Source organism: Echeneis naucrates, chromosome 13, assembly GCF_900963305.1.
Source record: "Echeneis naucrates chromosome 13, fEcheNa1.1, whole genome shotgun sequence".
Lineage (NCBI taxonomy): Eukaryota > Metazoa > Chordata > Actinopteri > Carangiformes > Echeneidae > Echeneis > Echeneis naucrates.
In genome coordinates, this window is record NC_042523.1 from 10,655,488 (window position 1) to 10,681,114 (window position 25,627).

General features: G+C 42.8%; 1 protein-coding gene across 1 annotated transcript; it reads right to left on the reverse strand.

Moving 5' to 3' along the window:
- Positions 1-1,987: 1,987 nt before the first annotated feature.
- Positions 1,988-24,821, reverse strand: LOC115052849 (rho GTPase-activating protein 32-like). The gene is made up of 22 exons (XM_029517250.1): positions 24,671-24,821; positions 19,675-19,785; positions 18,630-18,735; positions 17,787-17,878; positions 17,436-17,520; positions 14,385-14,471; positions 14,157-14,294; positions 13,882-13,974; positions 12,775-12,897; positions 12,505-12,582; positions 12,022-12,103; positions 11,756-11,905; positions 10,923-11,025; positions 9,998-10,142; positions 9,517-9,599; positions 9,134-9,241; positions 8,853-8,998; positions 8,558-8,771; positions 6,423-6,571; positions 6,170-6,244; positions 5,408-6,082; positions 1,988-5,233 (listed from the first exon to the last, which is right to left on the reverse strand). Exons 2-22 carry the CDS (start codon positions 19,758-19,760, stop codon positions 2,976-2,978), a joined length of 5,076 nt encoding a protein of 1,691 aa, XP_029373110.1. The 5' UTR covers positions 19,761-19,785; positions 24,671-24,821; the 3' UTR covers positions 1,988-2,975.
- Positions 24,822-25,627: the final 806 nt, after the last annotated feature.

Genomic DNA, 25,627 nt, shown 5'->3' on the forward strand with positions numbered 1-25,627 from the left:
GCACGGACTTCAGGGCAGTTTCTCCCAACCTGAGGTTCAAGAAAATACGACAATCCAGCAGTCTGAGAAGAGAAATCACCTGATTGACCACCATCAGCTAACATATGAGAATATGTTGGGTACGTATAGTCAGATCAACTTCCAAAGTATCGATAGAAAACTGGAGTATCAGCACGAGAGTCAGTGAGAGCACATGAACTGTTTAGTCCACTAATTCAAAGCGCTTCCCATTCTTTCCTGTGGTCTTTGTTGGCAGTCTAAGCATCTAGACTCTTGCACTCAGTTTTGTCTGATTGTTGGCTGGGAGCCAGTGCCTGAAAGTCTTCACTGCAGACCGCCGTGAGCAGAGGCCAAAGGATAGGAAAGCAACAATGCTTCTCAGCACCACAGCAGGTTACAGCATTAGGAGTTTTATGTGCGTATAAAACAACAACAACTTTGGTTTCCATTAATGTTGTGCTAAAAATCTTGCTGTTAAATCTACAATTTGACAGAACAGTCTTGTACTAAATCAAACCGAACTGGAAATGATGTTGCAACAGTTGTTGCCTGCCTGCCAAATGCTCTGCTTACTTATCTTTAAGAACACCTCTCAGTCCTGCGTGTAACTGCTGTGTCCTGATGTAAATTAGGTCATTGGTCATTAGTCATTGGCTCTGTCGTCTTCATCGGTTTCTGTTTGTGAAAATGTGTTCATGTTCTCCTTCTGAGTCGCCACGTAAAAATGTTTTTATTGTGTGTGAATTTCTTTCCCAGAGCCAGAGCTGCAAGTGTGCAAGACTTTTTCCATAAAAAAGGATTTTCTGCCCACACACCCCACATGGCTGGACTCACTGATTGCATTCTCAATAAGATCGTTAAAGACATGAGACACCTTGAACTTCAGGAGAGTCAGGCAACTCTGAAGAGAGTCAAAGAGGCCAAAACAAAAATTACTTTCACCATAGATGAATGGATGGCCAATGAGGCATTGGGATGTCACCTTCAACTGCAGTGCAGCAATGTTGTTGCTGCTCTGAGGATGATGGAGGCAAAGAGCAAATTCTGAAGGAGGCCCAGATGCCTTGTACAAACATTTCAAGGATAGTGAACACGAAGTGAAAGGAAAACAGCAACTTAAGGTACTCCTGAGCTCAAACTAATAAAAGGTGTACCGGTAAGAAGGAGCAGTTCATTCTACGGATCAACCCCCTGCTGTGACGGCAACCTCTTTCAAACCCCGAAGTCACACAGCGAGGAAGAGTACTGGAAGGCGTCCTGCAGCCCTTTTGAGTGTGCCAAACATCTTCCTGCATGAGGAGGCTGACGTCACCATCACTGCCGTCCACACAGACCACATCATTTCAGTCTATAACCCATTACTGCCCTTGACTTTACAAGATACGGCACTCTGGAGAACCGTATACCAAAAGATAACAAGTGATTCAAATGGTGGAAGGGAAATGAAAAACGGTCATCTTAATAAAACCACACTTGTTATTTCTGCAACATTAACTCAATCTGAATCACACTCAGCTGAAAGGAACATTTTGAACAAGAGTGAACTGAGCATGTAGACATGTTTACAGTTCTCCTCTGTAATGCTAGCTGAATGCTTGCTGTACCTTTAGGATGGGGATTAAATCAAGTTAAATATTGAGATAAGTCTTTTTGAACTGTAACTTTCAATGTTTCAATTACTTATTCATGCCCATAAATGCGTGAACTAGTAACTGTAACATTATGGACATTTTTTATTAGGCTACTGATAAATTGTACATGTTTTTTAAATTAATTGAGAGATTAGAAGTTTTTTTATTTTTATTTTTATTGATTTATTTTCTTTGCGGTATTTTAACTCATACCCTAACGCGCGCACACACACACCCCAAATTTTCTTAAATGCCCAACACACAACTTATGAGATAACGACACAAACTATAATCATTGATAATATATTTATTTTTTAAGACTCACTATAATAATGCAATTAACACGTCTTAACAGAATATCCTCATCTAGTGTTTGGATTTGAAATATCAACTTTAATGAATAAAACAACATTATAGTTCATGTAAAACACCACGTTGTTAAAAGTTTCCCTAAAAGAGGAAGAGAAATGGTCATTTTTGTGACAAAACCACATTGCCATACAAAATACACTTTTTCACCGAACTGAATGAGCTAATTTGCATTTATGAGCATATTCTGCAATGGTAGCTTTGATGTTGAACTCATAGCATTCGTTGTTATGTTAAGATTGCATTATACAATGTGTGAAAGAGAAATGTGAAAAGTTACAAACCATGAGGTTATAATCCATTTTTACCCCCCCCCCTCCGCAACCACCACCACCTGAAAGTGCTAAATTAGTATTTTCACAATGATTCAGAGCAAGCCATTTCTTACGAAAAAAATATATAGTGTATATCAAGAGGCTTCATATACACCACATTAAGACAATGTGCTTCATACACAGTTATCCCCAAAAGTGCTTGTTGAAGTCTGAGCAGACTAGAATAGAAAACAAAATGTACAGCACATTGGCCACATGTTAGCTGTGTGTTATTCATAGAAATATAATACATTTATGAAATGGAGGTTATTTATATACATTCCTACTGTATAAATAGTTTAAAATCATATTGATAAAACCAATTACTTCAACTTGTCATCTCATGTTGTTTCCATCGAAGATAAAATATATAAGCCATCATTTTCTCAAACTCAAAACATGCCCACTCTTATTTTCAAATCACTAAAGTTATGACAATATATGCATACGATTCGTTTTTTTCCCCCCTTTAAAACTACCAGTGATGGTGACGGTATGAATCCTCATCAGCAGCCTCCCTTCACAGATTTTTTTTTTTTTTTTTAAGCAGCTCTTGAAGGTTAAAACAAACACATTTTCAACGCAACAGTCTGTTGGTCTGGCAGAAGATAAAGTGCTGTTTTCCTTTGGCCCCGGCGTAAAATCAGATAAAAACCAGAGTTCAGAATCCCTCGTAGACTCCGGCCTCTGATCTCAGTGCAGCATGACAAAAAGCCTCCTGACCCAGAGCCTTGGACAGCAGTCTGTGTCCTCGGGGAGACATGCATCCTTGGCCAGGCAAATATCCGGCCATGGCTTTACTGGATCTTGTGGGTTTGAGTTTGGGAGCTGCGTAATACCCCTCCATGTGGTCGTATTGTGTGGGCCTGACTTTGGTGCTCTGAGTCCTTCTGTTGAGCTGAGTGGAAAAGGAACCCAGATGTTCAGGAGATTTACCGTGATAATGATAATAGTGACGGCTTTCTCTGGTGCTCTGCGATCGCCCAGGTCTCCTGAGGATGCCGGGCTTAACATTGCCAGAGTAGCTGTTGACAGAATTGGTCATCATTAGTCGATCCTGGTCATGGCCTCGTGCATGGCTTCTGTCTTTGTGCTCATTGTTCTTTAAGTTAGGACAGTCCCTTTCTGGGAGTGACGGGACTTTGCGGAGCGGTGGCTGCTGTGAAGAGCTGTCTTTGATGTGAATATGCCTGGAGGGTCCAAGCTCTGTGCTTGACCTGTGGCCCCGCAGCTGCCTGGGGCCTTCAGGGTCTGCATGTTGAGAACTCATTGACGTTGGGGATGTAGCACCAACAATATTTTGACTTTCTGTCCTGTCGGTGGAGAGGAGACACGCATTTCCAGGGTCTGACTTGCTCCTCGTGTGTATTATGTCTCTGTTTCTTGCGTCAGTGGGTGAGACAGGACTCTCAGCGGGAGACACAGCTGGACACGTATTTTTACGTCTGGATTTACTCTCCTGCTTGATTGGTTGGTATACAACTCTTTCGAAAACATCCGCGTCCCTGGCCTGGTAAACCACAGTGTCCCTGCTTTCTACGTAAAGCTCCTTGTTGACGGGAGGGGTACGACGTGGAGAGTAGTTGTAGTAATCTGACTGTCTGCTTTCTCTCATGTTACGCATGCTATAAGACTGACTGTGTCGGATGCTGCTTTGTCGGCAAGGCTCTACATAATAGCAGGAACCATCTATGGGGTTCTCTGCATAGGTGGTGCAACGGTAATCATTACTCATGTTCTCAAACTGCGGCCGAATGGGGTGGATGCCGGTCTGAATCAGCCTCTGATAGGGCGTCTCATGGTTCGGTGTCTGCTCCATGTAAAACATGGTATCAGGGGGCAGGACTTCTGCCTCTGCCAGCTCATAGTGACTAATCTGAGGGGCATGAAAGGAGCGAGCCCTACGGATGGCTGGATGCCCAACTATTCTGTCGTCTGACCGCGGCCATTGACTTTGCTGTCTGTGGCGTCCACTGATAAGGTGCTCATCTCTATGGTAACGTCTGTATTGAGGTGACAAAGGGTGTCTTAAACCTAAAGTGCTGTAGCGGCTTTCAGAGGACTGCCTGTACAGGCTTTTTGGCCCTGAAAGGTGATGAGGCAGAGCATCAGGCCAAGGGCAGTGAGGTGCTGGCATTTGTCCTGCTTGAATTGGCCGGTGAAGCTGGTGATGATGATGATTAATGTAGATGTCCTCAACAATTCCAAGAGGTTTGTCCTCCACCGGGCTGTAGTTTTGGATTGAGGATGGCCGCGGAAGAACCTCCTCAATGGAGGCAGGCATGGAGGTCTCAGCCAGAACGGCACGGAAATTAAAGACATTGATAGAGTCAGTGTTCACATATATAGGCGAGGTTGATGGACTCTGAGCTGAGCAGACAGGCTGAGGTGGTGTTGAAACACCAATGCTCTGATAGGTGGGCTCTGCTTGTGTGACAGCTCTGAGCTCTTTTTCCTCTTTACGGTCCCTCCTCTCTGTGCTATCTCCATCCAGGCTCCCTGAACCGAGCGGGCTGACATTAGGTGTGAAATTGCAGATGCTCTCCTGTCCATCGGTGACCTGCAGCGGCTCGGGACAGACATGTCCAGGTGGGAAATGAGCAGGGTGAGTGTAGCAGAGGCTCTCTAAGGGGCTGTGTACTGATGTTTGCCACTGGGAGACAGAAGTGGAGACATGAGAGCTGCAGTATTCCTGGGGGTAAACCTTCAGATCGAGAACAGAGGGTCTTGGGGGTTTATCTTGTGTATGAGAAGATTCATGTCTCTGGAAAGGCTGCGTTTGGTTGTTGTTTCTTCTTTGAGAGCCACTGCTGGCCTTCTGAGCAGATTCAGCCAGAGCCAAAGCCAACTTGCGTGCAGCACTCGTCAAGGGAGGGTGATGAGGGAGAACAGACAGTGAACTCATAAGTCTATCTGTTCCTGGGGAGGGATAAGACAAACAACGCTACAGTATGACAGGACAAACAAAGCTATGGTAAGACATGATGGGACAAAACACAAAAGCTTTCATAAGAAACTACAGAATGCATTATTATTTAAAAATATACTAACTATATACACCAAATAAATGCACGATGGTAAAGAGGCACTGACCTGGATCAGGCAGGTTCTGAGCAGATTGACTGAGGTCGGTCAGGGCTGACGCCTGGCTCGCTGTGCTGAGCGGGCTGCAGTGTTGGTAGGATGCTCTTGGCTCTTTTCCATCTGCTGCTGGAGCTTCAGATTTTCCCACTTGAGGAAGGGAGGGGGGAAAAGTTGGCTGGGGGGCAAATGCAGTCTGAACATCCGTATGTGTCTTAAATGATTTCTTCCTGAGTTTAGGAGAGAGTTGCTTGGACGTGACCTTCTTCCCACCTTTACCCAGGACTGGACTAATATCTGGAGATTGGGAGCAACTAATGTTGTTGTTCGGTGAGGAAATTGGTTCTGATTCACTTGAACAACCTGCACTCTTCCTCCATTTACTTCCATCTCTGTTATGCTGTGGTCCAGGGTTTGCTGACAGTGGGCTGCACTGAAAAGACATCGGGTCAAAGTCCAAGGTAGAGATGCCCGCAACTGGCGGACAAAGATCTAGATCGTCCTCCTGGTGTGGAGGTGAAATGCACGGCGCGGTGTGAGCACGGTCAGCACCATTATGCCTCTCGGTCAGTGGGTGGGCTGTGTTGTCGCCTTTACTTCTGGTGTTGCGCAAGTCATCTCTACTGACGGCAGAAATGGCCTCGCTAGTTGAACGAGGTCTGAGGGGGTGGTAACTTGGAGGTTCACCTGGGACGGAAAAATCCACATAAGCATTCAAAGTGAGCCTTCAATCGTCCAAAAATACATCGACTGAATAAATGACTGAATAAATACCGTCCACGTTGTGCAACGAGGTGAGAGATTCTTCACTTTTGGTAGAGCGCAATGTCCCACTATCTCCTCTACCACCTGTAAATATCACAGCACATGACATTTCTCGGTGAAATGAGTTATCAGGTAGAAAAGAGAATTTTAGCACACACAGCTTACAAGATTAGATATTGACTCGACACGTTCACATTATTCAAAAAGTACAGAAGGTGAAGCTTTATGCTCTGTGGCGGTGCTACAGCCGTGGTGATCTGACCTGGCAGTGCAATGCTCTTTATCTCGTTAGGCTCACTGGGGTGTCGCTTCAATTTACGTTTGGACACAGAATGGGACTTGCCCAGGTGGAAAAAGGAGAGCCAGTTCCCGACTGGAGACTTCTTAGCCTTAGCAGGGGGCCGTTTGCCACTGCAACACAAAAACCGATCACTTTTAACATCTGAAATTTCATTTATCAAAAGCAGTCACATTAAAAGGAAAACATTTACAGTAGATACTAACAGCTTTTATTTTTCATAGGCAAGTTTATTTGTATAGCACAATTCATACACGAAGGCAGAGGAATCACACGTGATTAAAAGACAAAACATATTTAAAAGAGAACAAAAAAGAATTTTGAAGAATTAAATTAAGCTACAGTAGAACTGCTGCATTGTTAACTGTAACATGGTTGGGAAAAGATAAGAACATAAGATGCAAGATGTGCTTTTTGATAAAATCATTGATTAAGAATGACTTGCCTGCCAAATACCTGACTTTAAAAGAGCTACATTTAATGAGTTAAATGTTGAGACATGGGTGTGTGTTCAGGGTTGACCCTTTTTTATTCCTCATCAGTCTTACCAGTTGAACAATGGAGAACATTGCTGATATCAATATCAGAGCCTGGACTGGGCACAGTCCGACTCGGGGGGGGGGGGGGGTTGATGCCTTTGGTTGATGGTTGTTTCAGGTGTGGTGGAATGGGGGAAGCAGGACGACATGGAGTTTGGACGTGGTGTGAGTTTTCAGTATTGACAAGGTTCTACATTTTGTCAGTGAAATCCAGCAGTGGGGAAAGGGGGCGGCTGGGTGGTGAAGACTGGCAGACTCCACTTGTTGGACTTCTTGGGCTGGGGGAGACTCTTCTTGTTGGGGTGAGGGTGCTGATTTTGGGGCTGACACCTCTTCCTGGGCACTAGCAGTTCTTCCCCAGAGTGTCAACTTGTCTGTTGTTTTGTGTTGTCTTGTCAGTTGTCCTTGGCAGGGGTTGTTGGTGTCTGACGCACAAAATGTTGGTGCTCAGGAACTGTTCTCCTGACTTGTTCAGGTAGAATCCATCAGACTTATTCTGCCTTATCTTCGAGCCATCTGCTGAGCATCATCAGCCTGCTGAATCTCTCATTTCCTTGTTGCACCATTGATAGAGGTCCTCTCAAACACACATCCACGTTCAGACTCTGAACTTTATTCAGCAGATCGATTAAGTCCTATTTCAGTACATCTGATTGTTGTTTCACAACATCACAAGCTCCCGTGTGTATGATGAGAGATTTCACTATCGGATGCTCATCAGCAATGTTCAAAGTTTTCTCAGAAACATCAGAAACCATGTCGCTGGGAAAACACAGTACAGCATGTACACAGTACAGTACATGCTGCTTTCACAGCTCCATCACCCACAATCAGTGCCTGAGGCCCAGTAGTTAGCTCTCTGCACCCATTTACTGAATGATTTAGTCTCATACCTCTTTCCAGTTTCTGGAGAGGAGCTATCTTTTGAGTGGTTACGGGGTTGAGCAAGAGGAGCACATCTGTTATCCCAGCAAATCCCGGTTTGCTCTTACTCCTGTTTGATGGTGGTCCATGGCCGTTTCCTCCTCGGGACTGGGGTCGAAGAGACCCTCCTGTGTGAAGGTACGTAGTATAGGCCAACCTGTTTTATCTCTAACCTCCTGATGCTTGGTTCTGGCTGTTAGCTGTCTTCACATATCAGATGTGTCTGAATTATTCTTTGGCCTTGCTCCAAGCAGGCTCCAGGTAGGACTACGAGTGGATTTACTGCCATTTACACAGGTCTCCTTCTCTGTGGTGCTGCTAATTAGCTATCTTTTGATAGATGAGCACTATATTGTTTTAAATTAGTTTCAAATCAAGGCCCAGTGGAGGAGGGTCCTCAGACTGCATGAAAGTAAACTTTGGTAACTTTGGAAGAGACAGAGAGAGCTGAAGAGGATGGCAGGGGATGATGGTGGTTATAAAAAGATGACAATAAGAGGATTCCTCCCCTGAGGAGTGAAAGACATAGTTTTTGTGTCAAATAATCCCTGTCTGACACAAAAACTATGATTGGAATGTGGACTGATGCACAAGAAAGAAATAAACAAACGTAGCTCTGGCAGTCAACAAATGTACCTCTCCATCGGGAGCTCGATTACTGTGTGGAACTTGCCGAGCAGAGCTCCAGGTCCCTCTCCGACCTCGATGTAGTCACTGTGGGTGAAGCAAGGGGTGGTGGCTGGGGAGCCCAGCTGGGCCTGAGTGCGAGCCTGGGCCTCCTCCAGAGACAGTAACTTTGTGGACGGGGAGCAGACCAGCAGGGACTTCGGTCTGGCTAAAGTGTTGTTACCTGTAGGTGTTTGGATAAATTCATTAGAAACCCATCTAATTCCTTCCATTTAAATTTTTGAGCTAAATAAAGATGACCCACCAGTGCTTTCCCTTATGATGGTATTGAGTTTCGGGCTGAAGAGAGCCTCAGTGTTGTTGAGGATGAACTCCACCACAACCGACTGAATACGCACCTCCATGAAGGCTGCTGTGCCACTAAAGCAGGCCGACTCGATCTGTCTGGACCTGAAACACAGTCACAGTACGACACAACCTAATTCACAGCACAGGACCGCTGAGACATGGCCCAGTTCACCGTCAAAGAGAGGCTGGAGTGAAACAGCATCGCTAACAGTGTCGCCATCTTCATCCAGCTCTCACCTGAGGAGGTTGGGCGCCCAGACAATAGCCAGGTTTTTAGTGTGCATGCTAGTGACGGAGCTGAAGGTGGCCAAATGGGAGAGGTGTCTCATGAGGAACTCCAGAGTCCTGTAAACAGACAAATTCAAATGTTGAATATAAATTTCAACCTTTAAATTCCTTATTAATTTAAATAAGTAAATAAATAATCCTGTAAAACATAAACACCTTCACTCCAAGGTCATAGGAAAGAACAAGTCATAACCAAAGATTTTAGAACCGGCTTTTCTGAGAAACAAATCAGCATTGCAGCAGAGACAATTTTGATGCAGCACTCCATTTCTAGAAAATCTGACATTTTCAATTCAAGCCACCAGGGAGCAGCAGTGAGCTGTAAATCTGACCTGTAATGTGGAGGAGGCAGCTGCTGGATGACATTATGGATTTTGACCAGCCTCTCCTCATCCGTGGCTGCAGACACGGCCTCCTGCGAAGACGGAGGATAAAGAGCACATCGCACATGAGAGACTGATAAACAGCAGAGGGAGTAGCTTTAACATTCCTGCTCTCTTTTTATCCTTTTATATTCACAGCAGCCAGTGTTTGGGCACACTTAATCTACTATTAGCATGCACATCCGTTGCTGTTCCTAGAAAGCTCAGAGTGATGCAATGACCCAATTTTTCAGCCCATTTCAAAATGAGCTGAAATTTTAAAGTGATTTCTTCTGTCTTTTTTTTCTTTGGTTTTTGTTATTTTGTTATCGTGTTAGTATTTTATACTATGTTCATCTTGAATTTTTGCAACCCTTAGCCACAGTTCCCATTCCCTTCATTCAACCCCATTAAGGAGACTGTGCCCAAATGTCATGGTTGTGGTGCTCACTGAGAATCTGTCGTAGAGCTGGTAGGTGAGCAGCGGGTTGGGCAGCTCTCTGAAGTACAGCTTGCAGAGAGAGCCCACTGAGTGGATATCCTGTCTGTAGACGTCTCTGCTCAGGTCTGGGATCTGCTCAGAGTCAAACTCGTGCCTACACAGAGCCAAACAGAAGAAGAAAACATAGAACAGTGTGGGAGTCATCCTACCTCCCATCTGTCAGGATGATAACACAAAAACAAGGACATTTTTTACACTGTAAAGATACTTTTGACTTGATAGTTTGCTCAGCTAATTTATATCTTCTGAAATTCTCCATCATAAACTGATAATAATGGAGAAACTGCATCATAATGACCATTTTCCATCTCTTTGCAATCCCCAATAATATTCCTCCCAAATTAAAAATTAGCTAACTTTTTTGCAGCAGGTAAAGATGAAGGTCCTTCAACACCGTTAATGAGTATGAACTGTGACAAACATCTAAGTCCCAGCATGTCTTTATATTTTCTAAAAGAATGAGATGTGATGTGGTGACAGTGAACACATTTTGTGTGAGAAAAATCAGTGTGAAATGGCTGTCAACACCCCATCAGATCATATGTCTCCAATTAATTTGAATTTGTGATTCATCAGCACTGCCTGGCAGAAGTAAAATGAGAAAAAAGCCTCAAACTGCGTTTGCTTGACTTCAAAAGAAATGGCTAAAAAAAGCACCACTAGCAACAGCATTCTTACTGTGGACTGTCTATTTCTAATAACTTTCAGTTAGTGCATCATACTACATAAATCTATCATATGCTAAATTAAATAGAAATCCATATATACACATTTTCAGCCCTAAACTTACCAGATTCTTTCGTAAACAACAACATTCTGTAACGAGGTGCCAGATTTTATTTAGATTTTAAATAGAACAAAAACAGACATGTACCTCAGTTTCTGGATGTTGGAGGAGATCCCAGACAGTCTGTAGATTCCATCCACAACTCCATGCTTTTCTATGAATTCAGCACAGCTCTTAACAACCTGTGGGACTATAGGACACAATCACAGTCACGAGAGGAGCCTGTTAAGTTTCTGTTAACCACAAACACTGGAGGATGTCTGAAGACAAAATGTGTCAATCACATTGAAATGTGAACTCCTGTGATATCTTGTACTTTGCTATAATGCTATAAAGAGAACTAAACCAAAATATCACAGATCCTTCTTTCTTCCCGAGCTTCCATGGTGTGTAAAAACTGTTAATGTTTATCAGTGAGCCACAAAATCCACTGAGTTCCATGTCCATTCATTACTATTCATTCATTAGTATGTGCACTCTGTGCACATACTAATACTGACGCAGGGAGTACGCACTCAAATGTATGTGAAACAGGCCCCAAATGAATCAGCACTGTATACACCATTTCTACCATTTCAGTAAAATCTCACACTTCTCAGCTGTTTTTCTAAAATGTTTCGGCCTTTTGTCATTTCTGTTCATGACCCTAGCTTTGGAAATTTGTCGCCTGCTTATTGGACTACAGGCCTGAAAAAAGCTGAAAAAGCTTTAGGCAAATCTTCAGGGGTCGATGCAGAATCACACCACTGGCTTAATTCACATCAAACATCACAGCAGTGTATCCCAAATCCACTACATAGACAGCAGATCGACTGGGTATTTAAAACATGAAACGTTTTGCTTTGAACTGCCAAAATGTAGGAATTACACAACGGAAAATGAAAAACGAAACCACTGCAGGAATAAGAGGAATAATTTACCCTCATGTCCTGAGTTATGGAGGTGTTCCCCCAGGTCACAGCCAAACACTCGCTCTCTGAGGATGCCACGCTGCCGCAGCTTCTGTGGCGGCGGTCGAGACTTCATGAAAGACCTCAAGAATGTTACCAGCTTCCCATGCTTCTTACACACTGATTAAGACATCACACACACACACACACACTTTAAATCAATCTAACCAATATCCTAGGAGCGGGTGCTAAATAAGTCATCAATGGCAGGACAGACACACTAAAGAGACGAGTACCTGGCTTTGGCATGGAGCTCTGAACACTGGGGGGAATCTTATCATTTATCAGCTCAACACAGTCACAGGGAAAAAAACCAACCTGCGGGTAGAGAAAAGTAAATTGGAGATGGTGTAACACTTGCAATTTCTGTGTCTTTTGGGGGTGTTTAGTGCTGTAACAGACTGTCGCAGTGTGAGAATGCAAAAGCAGGTCACTAAGCATGAAGATACAAGCTGCCTCAGGCCAAACATTGTGCCAAGAATCTTTGCTGTCACTAAACTATAGGGACAAACAAGCTTTGATTTGTTAGTGTGATTTCAAAGCTATGGGGTTTAACTTAATTTTAACAAGTAGAAAATGGAAGCCACGCTTAGTTTATTGCTACTTTATCATGACTGGAAGAAAGGACAAGGTGTTGACTATTATTTCAGAGAAATCATGCTTGCAGTCTGCCTGATAAGACCACAGTGGCAACGAAGTGTAGACAGCAGATATTTTACCTGAAAGCCATGTTTCCCTCTCCACCAGCCTGTGTCTTCTTTAGGAGGCATGTCTATCACAGACACAATGTCGCCCACCTGGATCACACAATGTGAAAATGTGAATATTTTGACCACAGATGAGCACTTTCAAATGGTATATTGATTTGACCAGAAGTGTGCATTTGCAAAAAAGACATGCGGTGAGTGATAAATAATAAAAGAAAAGAGAGTTGTCAAACTAACGACAAACTGCCTTATTCACGATAAACAAAATATCCAAAAGGGTACCTCAAAGGTCAGCTCATCTGTGGCCTGTGCTGTGTAGCGTTTAGTGACGTGGGCAGCAGCAATAGCAGGGACATTGATTGAGGCTTCTTCAGAAACCAGCAGATGATTTCCCTTGTTGTCGATCTGGAATAACAACAACAACAACAACAACAACAACAACAACAACAAAAACAAAACAAAAAACTGTCATTTGAGAAGATGTCTTCTTCATATTTAGTCATGTTTGCTTTGCTACTCTAGTTTCATTTATCATGTGAAAACATATATTTATTTTTATTGTCAGGTGGATTATGAGCCATAAAGTCTGGTAATAACGTTTCCTTTGTCATTTCAGGTATCTCTGATTTTAACAATTGGATGCTGCACTAACAGCACTAGTATTTTCTAGCTCGGCCTTCTCTAATATGCCTTTCAATCACAGACCTTTCAAAGTTCTTTTACCTTTTTTCTAAGCTTGACTACGCAAGAGCACTTGTTATTTCAGACACATTTTAGACAAAACTGCAAATTTTACAACACTACTGCAAGGCATTTAAGACACACTAGGAAAGGGGTCAGCAACCGCTGGCTCCAGAGCTGCTGGAGCTCCCTGTGGCTTTGAGAAAATAATGTGAAGAAATAATAGCTATTTAATTTAAATAAATTTTATTCTTAGTTAATTTTTTTCAGTGTAATAGTTATGATTCTAGAGATTTAGGTTATCTTACAACACTGAAATATATATATATATTTTGTCAATTGAAATAGGCATTCCACCTTGTTTGCATCACCTGTTGCCGACAGGCTGGTGACTTATTTTAAGATCTCGACGCCCAGTGAGCTAAGGTAGGTTTTATGGCCGCAGGTGGATTTTATTTGGCCCAAATGGCTCTTTAAATGCTGAAGGTTGCCGACCCCTGCACTAGGAGAAGCAACCATAACACACCTGTACCAGAAAGTCCAACACTTGTGCTTATATTGGAAAGAGAAAGCTGAAATGTATCATTTTGCTCAGCTACATTTATGATAAAGTACATTTCAATGAACTTTGATGTGGAAAAGCGAATACTAAGCAAAAGGGATAATTCAGTGCAATATAAGCAAACAGCTAAAAATGAGAACTGATACCTCCATCCATGTTAATACAGGACCACAGTTGATTTTGTTGTCGGCGATGGCAGAGAAACGAGACAGGTAGGTCGCCAACATCTTTGCTACTGACTGCAGAGAATCATTACATCCCAAAGGTGTGCATACAAATTTACAGCATTTTCCATGCAACAATTAATAGAAAAAAGACATTCCAGATACCAGATAACCTTATTGATTTGAATAATCCATAATTTGTGACATAAAATAATTGTCTGTATTTATAACGGATGGCAGAGAAAACTCTGCAGTACCTCAGCAGTGTCTTTTAACGTGTCGTATCGTGGCAGTTCGGTGAGATGGGAGTAACGCCGGTCATAGATACACAAATGCAGGTGTTTGTCCAGCACCCGGAAGTCTTCGTAGGATCTCTTTACCAGCCAGTTCCGACCCTGATGAGGAGAAGATGAATAGTACGGTGAAACAGAAGAAAAACATCACTTACCATTTCACAATGTCAGAAAGTAATCTGATATTTGTACCTGGCAAGTGACCTGAACCAGAAAGACCAGCTCTTTGGAGTCTAAACCAGCTTTCGGTCCTTCACATTGCCCCTCTGCAAAGGCCAACTATGAGGGAAAAGAACCAGCAAAAACAGTAAATATTAAGAGGGACTCATATTCTAAATAATGGATGAGTATGATACAAAAACCTCTCTGTATGTGACCTGGTGTACAAGAAAAGAATCATGTCCAACCCCATTTCCTCATGAAATAGTAAAACCCCTTTTACATGGAGTAAAGACACCTTAAAACACAGAAATGAAGAGGAAGAGGAAAGATGTGAGGGGATATTTTTATTTGTTCTGAAATTGGCTCTGTCAAAATTTGACACTAATTAAACATGTTGGCCTTCATGATAAAGTTTACTGAGAAAGTAAGTTAATTCCCTCTGCTGCCAACATAGAAGTGATTCATATTCTCACTTCACCACCAATCCTGCAGTATGAAATGCATACTACATTACAGGCTAAGATATCGGAGCAGGGAGCTGGTGTAGATTTAACACTGATTTCTTCTTCTCCTCACTGATATTGTATATGACCCAAAAACTGAGAAGATCAAAGCTTTGCAGGAGTTTGGGGACATGTTGATGGACATTTCTGTAAGAGACACTTCAAAGACCTGGAAGCGAAGGCAAGTTCTAGTTATTTATAACTGTAGCTCATCCAGAAACACTGTTACACAACACACAGCGACCTAGTTAATGCTCAACAGTCATACAGCAAATCAGACTGACAAAGAACCAAGAATGAGAAACTGTTGCTAAATGAGTCATGATGGAAATGCTTTTATTCACTGCTTGGATATGATGGGAGGAATGTCCTGATTTAAAAAGCTAAATTAAAGAGTCTCAAAGGGCCAAAAGGGTGATGTGAAAATAAACCACTGTGTTGTTTTTTTTTTTTAAATTAAACAAGAAGCTAGCTGGATAAAACATTATGAAATGAAACAGCAAAAATCTGACAGTCATCAATGAATGCATCTTTGAGCATCACTTCCTCCATTATGATGACACCTCAAACAACAAACACTCTGCCCTTTTCACGGAAACATACTGCAGGGACGACATGATGCCAAAAGCTAATCAAAGACATTTTGGTGTTACCTGCCACTACAGCAGCTCAGATATTCATCCCCAACTGGAGGAAGTGACTCTCCCTTTGTGTGCAGCCGCAGTCCTGGACCTCAGTACAGCTTCTCCAACACCAAGCCAAGTCTTGGCTGACGGCAGCAGAGTTTAAATGCTACCCCTCACTCGCCTGTTTACCATCCCCTGCCGCCTTATACAAAATGCACATTAGCGCGACTTTGCCTCACCACATGCTTACTGTGCTATTGAAAGCAGAAAATATGAAAAGAGGATGCCTCCCTCAGTGTGTCTTGCCCCCCTCTTTGCTCCCTCCCTGTTTCGAGCTCATCCCCCTCCACCCTCCTCTCGTATGCTGCCTCCCTCCCCCCATCCCCCCCATCCCGCCCTCCCCCTCTCTACTCCTTTCTCTGGTAGCTAAGGGGGTTTGGCAGTAAATGGGCTCAACCAGCACTCATAGATGCAAAAGCTCATCCATCACACAGGGGCAAAGCTGCAGTGGATAGATAGGCGGCCCATCTTCATTTCAAAACAAGTCTCCTTCATTCCACTGTCAAGGCAAGACTGGAGCTAATCTGGAGAGGAATCAGTCAGGGAGGCTGGAGACAGAGACCGTCTGCTGTCCTTGTGCTATTCTGTGAGTGGGATACATGAGACCTGATCGACTCCCTCCCTTCCTCCCCGCCGCCACAATCTGTCAATGCACACACGGGCAAATGCATCATGGGAAATACCATGGGATAAGACTAATATCCCAGGATGATGTGAAGAGGTTAATCAAACATAACATCCCAAAAAAATCTTAAAAAAAAAAAAAAAAATGGGGTTATGGGCCTGCTCTGCGTTTGTTTGTGTATGTTCAGGCAGTGTGTACATCCTTCAGTGTCTTGTGTTTCTCCTTCACTGATCTTTCTCGTCCAGCTCAGATCGCTTTTTATTCTCTCTGTGGACCATTTCAAGGTCAATGAAATTGTTATGCAGCTTCAACTCCTTCCACCCTCATGATGAAGCCACACTGGCTATGACCGACACAGCAGGTCATTTACCCAGCAGACCGGGATTTAAGTCCCTCCCTGGCCTCTAGTCTTTATTCCCTCAATGTTACATGTAGGGATTCAGCTCCTCAGCACACATGCGCTGCTCGTGCCTTCTCTCATGTAAAGCTGCACTTGCAGCTTCTGTTTTAGTAGAGATAACTGCTGCACTCTGCTGGCCAGCTATTTAAACTGCACCATGGTTAACTGGGCAGTGAACAGCCACTTTGACACTTAACAGATGAAACAGTAGTACTTTACTGCTACTCATTATCACTGCTGCAAATATACTGGTTTATATTTAAAAGAAAATCCATATGTCCAGGGTCACAAGCCATGAAATAAATAATATATAGAGCAATGCTGCTAGGCCGGCTAAAAAACACTTCAGTTTATCGACAATATTTTCAAAGTTGTGGGGCAAGTAATGGAATTGGAATATATAACCATAAAACCTCACATCTTTTTTCTCTCTCTTTCTCTCTCTCAAAAAAGGTTTTTCCTTTCAAATTAGAATGAGTGTGTACTAGTTATGCAGCAAACTGCGGTCTTTATTTGTGTTTTAGCTGGAATTGGATCATGGTTTGGGTCAAAATGAATGAGATTCATAACATCTGTAGTTGGGAAAGCATACTTCTCAACATATTTAGATTGTATGTCTCTCCTAACAGAACAACACACTGACAAAATTAATGTGACATTTAAAGAAACAGAATGAAAGTGCACTCATGGGGATGTAGACAAGAAATGCTGGAATATCAGAGTTCTTTGTCATATTGTACTTCAACAATAATATATCCTTGGGGCAATTTGTCAAAATGGACACTGAACATGAGCCAAAGATAAAATGTTTTAAATATAGTAACTCCATGCTGCAGAAGACACAGGGTAAGTATATTTAGGGCTCACCTGAACGTTGCCAAAGTCAACAGTCTCATAGTGGAAATGGGCACATTCTGCCAACCTGGGGAAATGACCTCTGGGGAACGTCAGCCTAAATATGAAACAGTACAACATCAGCTCATCAGTATTCAACCCAGTCTCACTGTGATGGAGAGAAAACGTAAAGTGAAAAACAAAAAAAAAAAAAAAAGGGGAAAGGGGAAGGGACAGATTGGGCAAGCTGATTTGTCTGTTTGTCTGTCTGTCTGTCTCTCTGTCCCTTGCCCATCATTTTACAGGTCCTTGTTTCACTGGCCTGGATAAGAGCCCTGGTTTATAGCCTATAATAGAAGCAATGCTGTCACGAAGAGCACCTACTTTTTCATGTTCTTGACCTTCATACTAGCCGTGCTGACGCAGGAGCGCAGGAGGGGCTCGGCGGGAAGCTCTGTGATATCATCACTCCTCACCTGCCAAACAGAGACAGGAAAGATCAGTATCTGCCAGCTGTGGGACAGCAGATGGAGATGCAATTACAGTTGAGATCACATGTGCACCCCCCCCCCCCCAAAAAAAAAAAAAAAAAAAAAACTGTGGTTGCATAATGTTTTTCCTATGTTGGCCTAATATTTGAAAATTTTTGCAAAGAAAAAATATCTATGCCAAAATGTAAAATATACACATGAAAATGGGCAGAACAGTGAAACAGTGGTTAGTGCTGTTGTCTCTGTGTGTTGGCCCTGTGATTGACTGGTGACCTGTCCAGGGTGCACCCAATGTGAGCTGGGATTGGCTCCAGCAACCCCCCAGAAATGGATAAGCCGTAGAAAATGAATGATACACATAAAAATGCATATATGACATGAGGAACCAGAAAACTAGGAACTGGCATAACCAGAAGCAAACAACAGAGGAGAGAAGAAGATGTCACTTGTTGATGACAGCACTGCCAAAACATTTTTACCTCAGCAGTTATCAAACATGCCACCTCACTCTCCGGTATTTTTACAACATACACCTGACACTGTGACAAAGAGCTGTCATGTGACTGCCATACGATATCATTGGGTGAATCTCCAGGAATGTAGCCTCATAAAATTTAAATGACATATCAGTTTGTTTATCCATGTTTGTATTAGGTATTCTCATGAAATTCCTATTCTATGTCTGTCTATGTTTCTGTGTGTGAGTGGTGAGTCAGAGCTGTGTGTGGGCGAGTACCATGGCAGTGGATGTCTCCTGTGGCTGTTTCTCATCTGGAGGATTATTTTTGGTGGCTTGAGGTAAGGCATCGTCTTTGTCCAGCTGAGCAGATGGTAACACATCTCTACAGACAGACACGTCAGGAGTCAAAACAAATGAACAATGACATGTCAATATCCGTGTTGTGACGGATTTATTCTTTTCTTTTTTTATTTTTTCAAAGAGGCGGTCTTGTAGTTTTTTTGTAATGCACCAGATGGAGCAATTGAGGGGGATAGATTGACAATATGTGGCTTGGACTCAAATCATGACACTGCACCTGCATGTCCCAGAAAACATGTTGTACTTGGACTGTGGTATTTGAATCTGTAAAATCATTAATAAAACATGAGAATCGAATCATCTGTCCCAATCAGCTCTAGACAGGAACAAATGCTGTACATTCATCCTTGATACAGATTAGTCTGAAAAAGGGTTGCATCCTCCACAGGGTCAACAGAAGCCCAAGGTGTCTTTTGTATGCACCCTGGAAAGCAAAAGCTTGTCTATTCAGAGAGTCATAAAAGCAATCCACCCACAAGGGAGCGCTTAACAAAACCTTCACTTGAAATGTGAGTGAGTGTACTTGGGAGTGGAGGGTGAGACCCATTCAGCTGAACTTCCTTGAGCAACAAAGAGCAGAGAGAGAGAGGGGCCTTTAATTTGTCACAGTGATTCAGCTTGATAAGATCAGGACATGAAGCCACAAACACAGCAACAGTGTCATTTGTGACACATCTAATTATATATACATTATGCAAATTCATGGAAAACACAATGTGCTTTGGGCCTGATAGTGCTTTGAATAGTTTTTCTCTGTCTCTGTTCTTTGTGTCTTTTTTTTGTCTTATTGAGAGCGGGCGCATGTTTAGTCTTAATATTAAACTGTACCAACTTTTATTTAGTGAAATGCAATCACGTGTAAATAACTATGCAACAACGCAATGCCTACAGACAGTTGTCTGTGTGGTTTTACTTTTTCAGATCAGCTGGATTAAAACAAGAAGAAAAAAAGAGATCTCACCCATCAAGGGCGTCACTACTTCCTGGTTCTCCCTTGAGTCCTGAAGCATTTTCAATCACCGCGGCAACCACACATCCAGCCTCCATGATGCTGCCTTACTGCAACAGCCCACTGTGGAGAAACGTGAGTAGGAGGGAAAAGGGAACGAGAGCAAGGAAGGGAAGATAGGTGGGTGGGTAAAACAGCACAAGATGGGAGGAAGAGTCCGATGCAATGTAGGCGCCAGACGTTAACCCACTTGAGGCTGCAGCGTGTGTGACTCTCAAGGCTACACTCCACAGAGCCCAGACTGTAATGTGCAATGACATCATGCTACAGCGCCGGCGGGCGCTTCTGAGATAGTGCATGTCACACTGCAAATTCATAGGACGGGTTCATTAGAGTATCATATCCTCTTTATCAGCACTGTCAGGATTTTTGCTGCAAAACACACTTTTATCTTTCTCACAGAAATGTTAAGACTGCCACAGCAGCTTCAGTGTCCCAGGATAAAATATGCACATTTATGACTGTTACTCTTACTCTTACCAGTCGTGAATATTTTTTTCCCCTATTTTCAGATTTTTGTATTCTACCATTTGCACAGTACCTGTTTGACTAAAGTGTATTAGTCTAATAGTTAAAATCAACCCCCATTATGTAAAAACCTACTGAGATTAATATATTGTTCACCAAATACAGCCTGTCCCACTGCTCCATCCTGGCTTTCCCACAAATGCATTAAGGCAATGCTGCAATCAAGAGTTTTCACTCTCAGCCCCCGGATCAATATATGGTAACAAGACCCCAAAAACCCAGGTTCCCTGCGTTTCAGCTATGTTATAGATGAGACCTAGATTATTTGATTTATAGCTAATTTTTAACCTCTCAACTTCATTATCAGCTAGGACTGATTCCTTATTACCTTTTAGTTCAGCTTTGTAGTGTACATACTCATCTATTTCTCCTTACCCAAGGGCCTGGAACAGAACCCAGCTCACATTAGGTGGTACCCTTTCAAGGTTGTCATTCTGTCATGGAGCTTAGCATAGAGACAAACCATTCCCACTCAAATTCACACCTACACGCGATTAAGATTCACCACCGGAAGTATGTGAAAAAATCCACACACGCACAGGGAGAACAACTGTTTCCAACTAACTAGACATCTCACATGTCGTCCCACCTAATGGACCAGTCCATAAATTCTACATAAAAAGATTGAAAGTATACTGCTGACCTTGCCCATTGGATTATATTCAAATTCAAGAGAAAACTGAGAGAGCCCTTATCACTCTTACTTTCTCCAAAACAAACAGAAGGAATGTCCTGATGAGGTGAAACTTTCCTCTACAATCCCCCTACAACTAGCTTCCAGGTGTATGTTGATGACTACAGTTAAACAATGACCGCAGGGCATGTAGGTGCAAATAAGGGCCCTTCTCACGCTTTAGAAGTGTACTGCTAGAAGCACTGAGGGGAAAAAATATCCTCAATTAACACTGAGGCAGTTTCAACTCTAAACAGGCCTGCTAATCAACACAGAAATGTCTGGAGTAACGAGAAGGCCCATCAGCCCCAACCACTGCTGGAGTAGCACTTTCCCACCAGCCATTTTGGCCTGGAGCCCCACTGAGTTTCTGTTGACTGACTTCCACAAAGCCTCCTGACTCAGCAGAATGTGAACAGGCGGACGGGAATACAGGCCAGGTCGAACTCTACTCCATCCACATCTCATACTATATATCATCTCTAACAGACACTGTAACCTTGCCAGAGAAGAGCCCGTGTATTACACGGACAGGAAATTAATTCACTGTTTATAAAGTATTATGGTGGTCACTTGGGGAGATCAACTGTGGAAAGTCATATGAATAAGCTGTGTGCCGCAAAATTATGTGATACTGGGAACATAGAGAGTAGTAGTCATAAAACGATGTACGATTTGAATAAAATAAAAGTTATGTGAACTAAAAGAGGACAGATAATGGCTGTGGCCAAGTGCAATCCTTAAAAAAAAAAAAAAAGTAGCATGATACACAATGCACGATAACGCCTGACCTTGCTGATTGTACCACATCAGACAGCGAGTCTTTACAAGTGTAGGAACATGTTGTACTTCACAATGCAGAGGTGGCTTTAAAGCCGCCTGCCTGGTGAGGGTATCATGAGCTTTTGGTTCTATCTGAAAGACCTTGTGGGAGATGAAGTGAAGAAAACAGAGAAAAACATATGAACAAGTGAGTGCCTTACAGCGAGTACTCCTCAGTGTTATGAACAACATAACACATAAAAAGGAGAGTATTCTGGAAATACCCCAAATAGCTTGGGTTATAAAACAGGTGTCATGATTGAAAAGTGTTTTAGGAGGTAAAACAATAGTGAAGCAAGCCCCTCAAAGTGATCCGTACAGAACGCAGCTGTTCTGTATCAAGCAGAGCGCATCATCGCCTCTCTTCTCTCCCAATCATATCTAAAATATAAAGCAACGTGTGCCTGCCATACTTAAAGGCAGAGACATTGTATTGATGTCAGCAGACTCTCACAGCATAGAAGAATGTCGCCCGGCTATCTGATGGCCTACATGGAGTTTTCATGAAAAATAGGGCAGCCTACACAATCCTGCACACACTGTTTGTGAATCCGGTATCAGCAAGCATGAACAAATGGCTTGACATGAAGAAATGGCTAACTCCATATTTGCAGCTACAAGCACACAGCAGATTGGTCTCAACGGGTTACGGCTACTTTAGCAAATCTGAGAAGAGGGAGGAAGTACACTTCAGGGAAAAGAGAAATATGAAAACTGCCATTTCATTTTTTGAGAATAATTAAAAAAAAGTCAGTCCCCCTTAAAGACAATATTCACTATCTTTGTTCTCCACCAAGTCCAGAGGGAGATTTCAGGAACACTGCCTTTGCTAGTTGATAACTTTTTCCATCTCTTGTGTGTTGCTAAACAGGTGGTGTATAGTGTGTTTTTAGGTCCTTGGCTGTGTCTCATAGTAATAAGATGGGAGTGGCCATCTAACGACAGACAAAGATGAGGAGGTCAGTGGGTTAGTGAGTTCTTCACAAGCCACACACCTGGGATCCATTGTTAAAGTCAAGGATATTTATTATTGCATTTTAAACTGCACCTTTGACATTCCTTTATTTTTCTGTATTCCCCCAAAGTGACAGGTTGACAACGTCAGGGAAAACTGGTTTCATGCACTCATTCTGAGCTCTGGAATGCAGTCAATACAACCCAGAGACGCAGTGGAGAAAGGCCCACGGTTGCCATGGCAACATGCATCCTGTCCATCGTGACTTGCTCTTCGAGACTGAGGATGAGGCAACACAAGGAGGTAAATGAAATCCTACAGGAACCTTTGACCACAAGCTCTGACACATCATCACTCTATCTGGCCAAGGACTACATATCCCCAGTGTCCTGCTGGCCGAGCAGGTCACGGTGCAGGAAACACTTTAAATCATCCATTTTTACCGGAGCATTGTCCCTTATTGGGGAAGGAGGAGGGGTGTCTATGTTTGTGTGTGAGGCGGTGAGGGAAAGATCCTATAACATCTATCCTATGACATCTACCAGTGTGAGATTAACTTTATTTCATCATTGTGGGTGTCAGAGCTCAATCTTCAGAGCCACAGAGGGTCCAGATGAAGGGCAGAGCACGGTGGACAGCAGGGCGATTAAGTTGTACACAGCATGGACCCAAATATTTAATCAAAAAGCTGATCTGTCACCAGGGAAGATAACCCCAGCCCTACAGGGAGTATGGAGCTTTTTGTTCAAAACACAAATTTATTTCCTTAAAGAACTGATGATTTAGAGCAAATAAAGAAAATTTGCATTTTTCATTCTGTGGGACAAATTTTGGAAGTAATAGTGGATGATATACATACATCTGCCCTAAATGGATCCACTGAGGCTCCAATACTGTTACACGGTCACCTAATGTGATCCGATACAACCTCTCTGAAATACCTACTACCTGGCTCAGTCCTGGGGCTATCATTCTGAGGCCGAGATTGTGTTGTAGGCACTATAAGGTAAAACATATGACATGAAACTATTGTTTTGTAACAACATACTAGTGGCTACAGTCGTCACAATAAAATGCAAGACCTCCGTTATTTATAATTTCTTTTGTGGCTGCCTATTCCCTAAAGCCCATCCAAACCACAAAAGTTACCCACTTTTCTATGACATTAGACAAAATGGATCAGCGGATATTCACATTTGTTAGTTGAAAGCAGTAAATTGGGGAATTTCTGCTCTCCCTGAACCAACTTGTCAACTGTCAAAATGGGTTCCTAATTCTTACCCTTCTCTCTTGTCCCTTTACCCATTACGCAGCTATTATTTTGTCTTTTGTGGGTAAAACTAATTACAATGTCTTCAACGAAAGGGAAGATAAACCAAATGTAATGTCTTATTTAGTCCAACAAGTAACCCAGACCTTAAAGATATTGACTTTGTTATCAAGTCAGGCAAAGAAAACAAGCAAATCCTCACACTTGGCGTTTTCACCTAATAAAAGTAAATATGTTATCATATGACACACCTTCCAACAAGTAGTGAAACATTTTTCACTTGAAGAAAATAACAAAACCCTGACATGAATGTATCATCAACAATGACCTGTCTCCACAATTAGTCAACTAATTGATATATTTGCTGGCGAAAGGACAATATAAATAACAATAAGGGTCGAAAATGTGAAATTTTAAAATGAGGTCTCATACTTGTTGCGTTAGATCATCCTCATCGTTTATGTGTCCACCCACTGAATTACAGTGATTCCTGGTAAAAACAGCCCCAAAATCCTCCTGACGGATAAACTCAGATGTTTTCACACACACGGAACTGGAGTCCACTAGGAAAAGTTTACCGCCGGTGTACTCTGACCTGGTGGGCCTGACGGATCAGCGGTCAGTAACACACACTGACAGGCTGATCAATGGCCGAGCCCCCTCGGCAGGTGCTGTGATGTCTGTGGTGGCTCCCACTAACCTGGCTGTGGGTGTGCAGCGGCGGTCGAACAGCCTACCTCCGCTCCGCTGCCTCCTCTATGCCGCACGGCGCTGAGCTTCTCGGCGAGGAAACATGTTGTGAACATCGCAGTGCAGAGCCGCTCACGGTGGACACACACTGAGGTAGATGTTTGGTGCGGCACCGCAGCAGCGAGGCTGCTGACTGACTCACTACTGGGAACCTGCCCTAGCATCGGGAGCGTGCAAAACCCGCGCCGTGCCCGCGCCTATGATTTTTTTTTTTTTTTTTTTTTAATATAAAGACCCCGGGGTTCCCAGGTTTTTTTAAAGCCCAGGACCCGGATGTGAGGCGGGTGTGGGAGTGTGAGTGTGCATGGACCCCCATTTGATACAATTCGCCAGCCCCATCTGGCAAGTGGTGTGGTGTTAGGTAATGCTTGGTACAGAATTACATAAGCATCTCGTGTAGGTGGGGTAGTAACAGTGAGGGGAGTGAGACATGGTGTGCATATAACTCATCCTAATGCATCATCTCATTATGTCTGTGCACTGGAGAAGATGATGGGAAACTATCAACTATTCTTCTTTTAGCTGGGGGTGGGGGGGCGAGCTACTCTATCTACTCTATCTTCTGGATCAACAAGTAATTGGTTATATCATCGTGTGAAAATTTGGAGGTTTTCTAAAATGTCTATTTTTTTTTTAAAGCTGAAATCCAGTGGAGACATACTAACAGTTTAATGCTTCCCTACTTTAGGCCTCCCACATCCTCAAAAACGAGGCTTCCCCAGCTGTTACAATAAAGCAGATCAATCTGAAGTTAGTTCAGATAGAATAAACTATGCAAATGTTTTATTATCGTCCTTGGTAGCATCCCACCATTGTTTCATTTGAAAGTAAATCATTCCATTTTCATAATGAGCGTTGTTGGTTGTAGTCCAATATGAAACACTAAAAAAAAGTTCAATTTCAACCA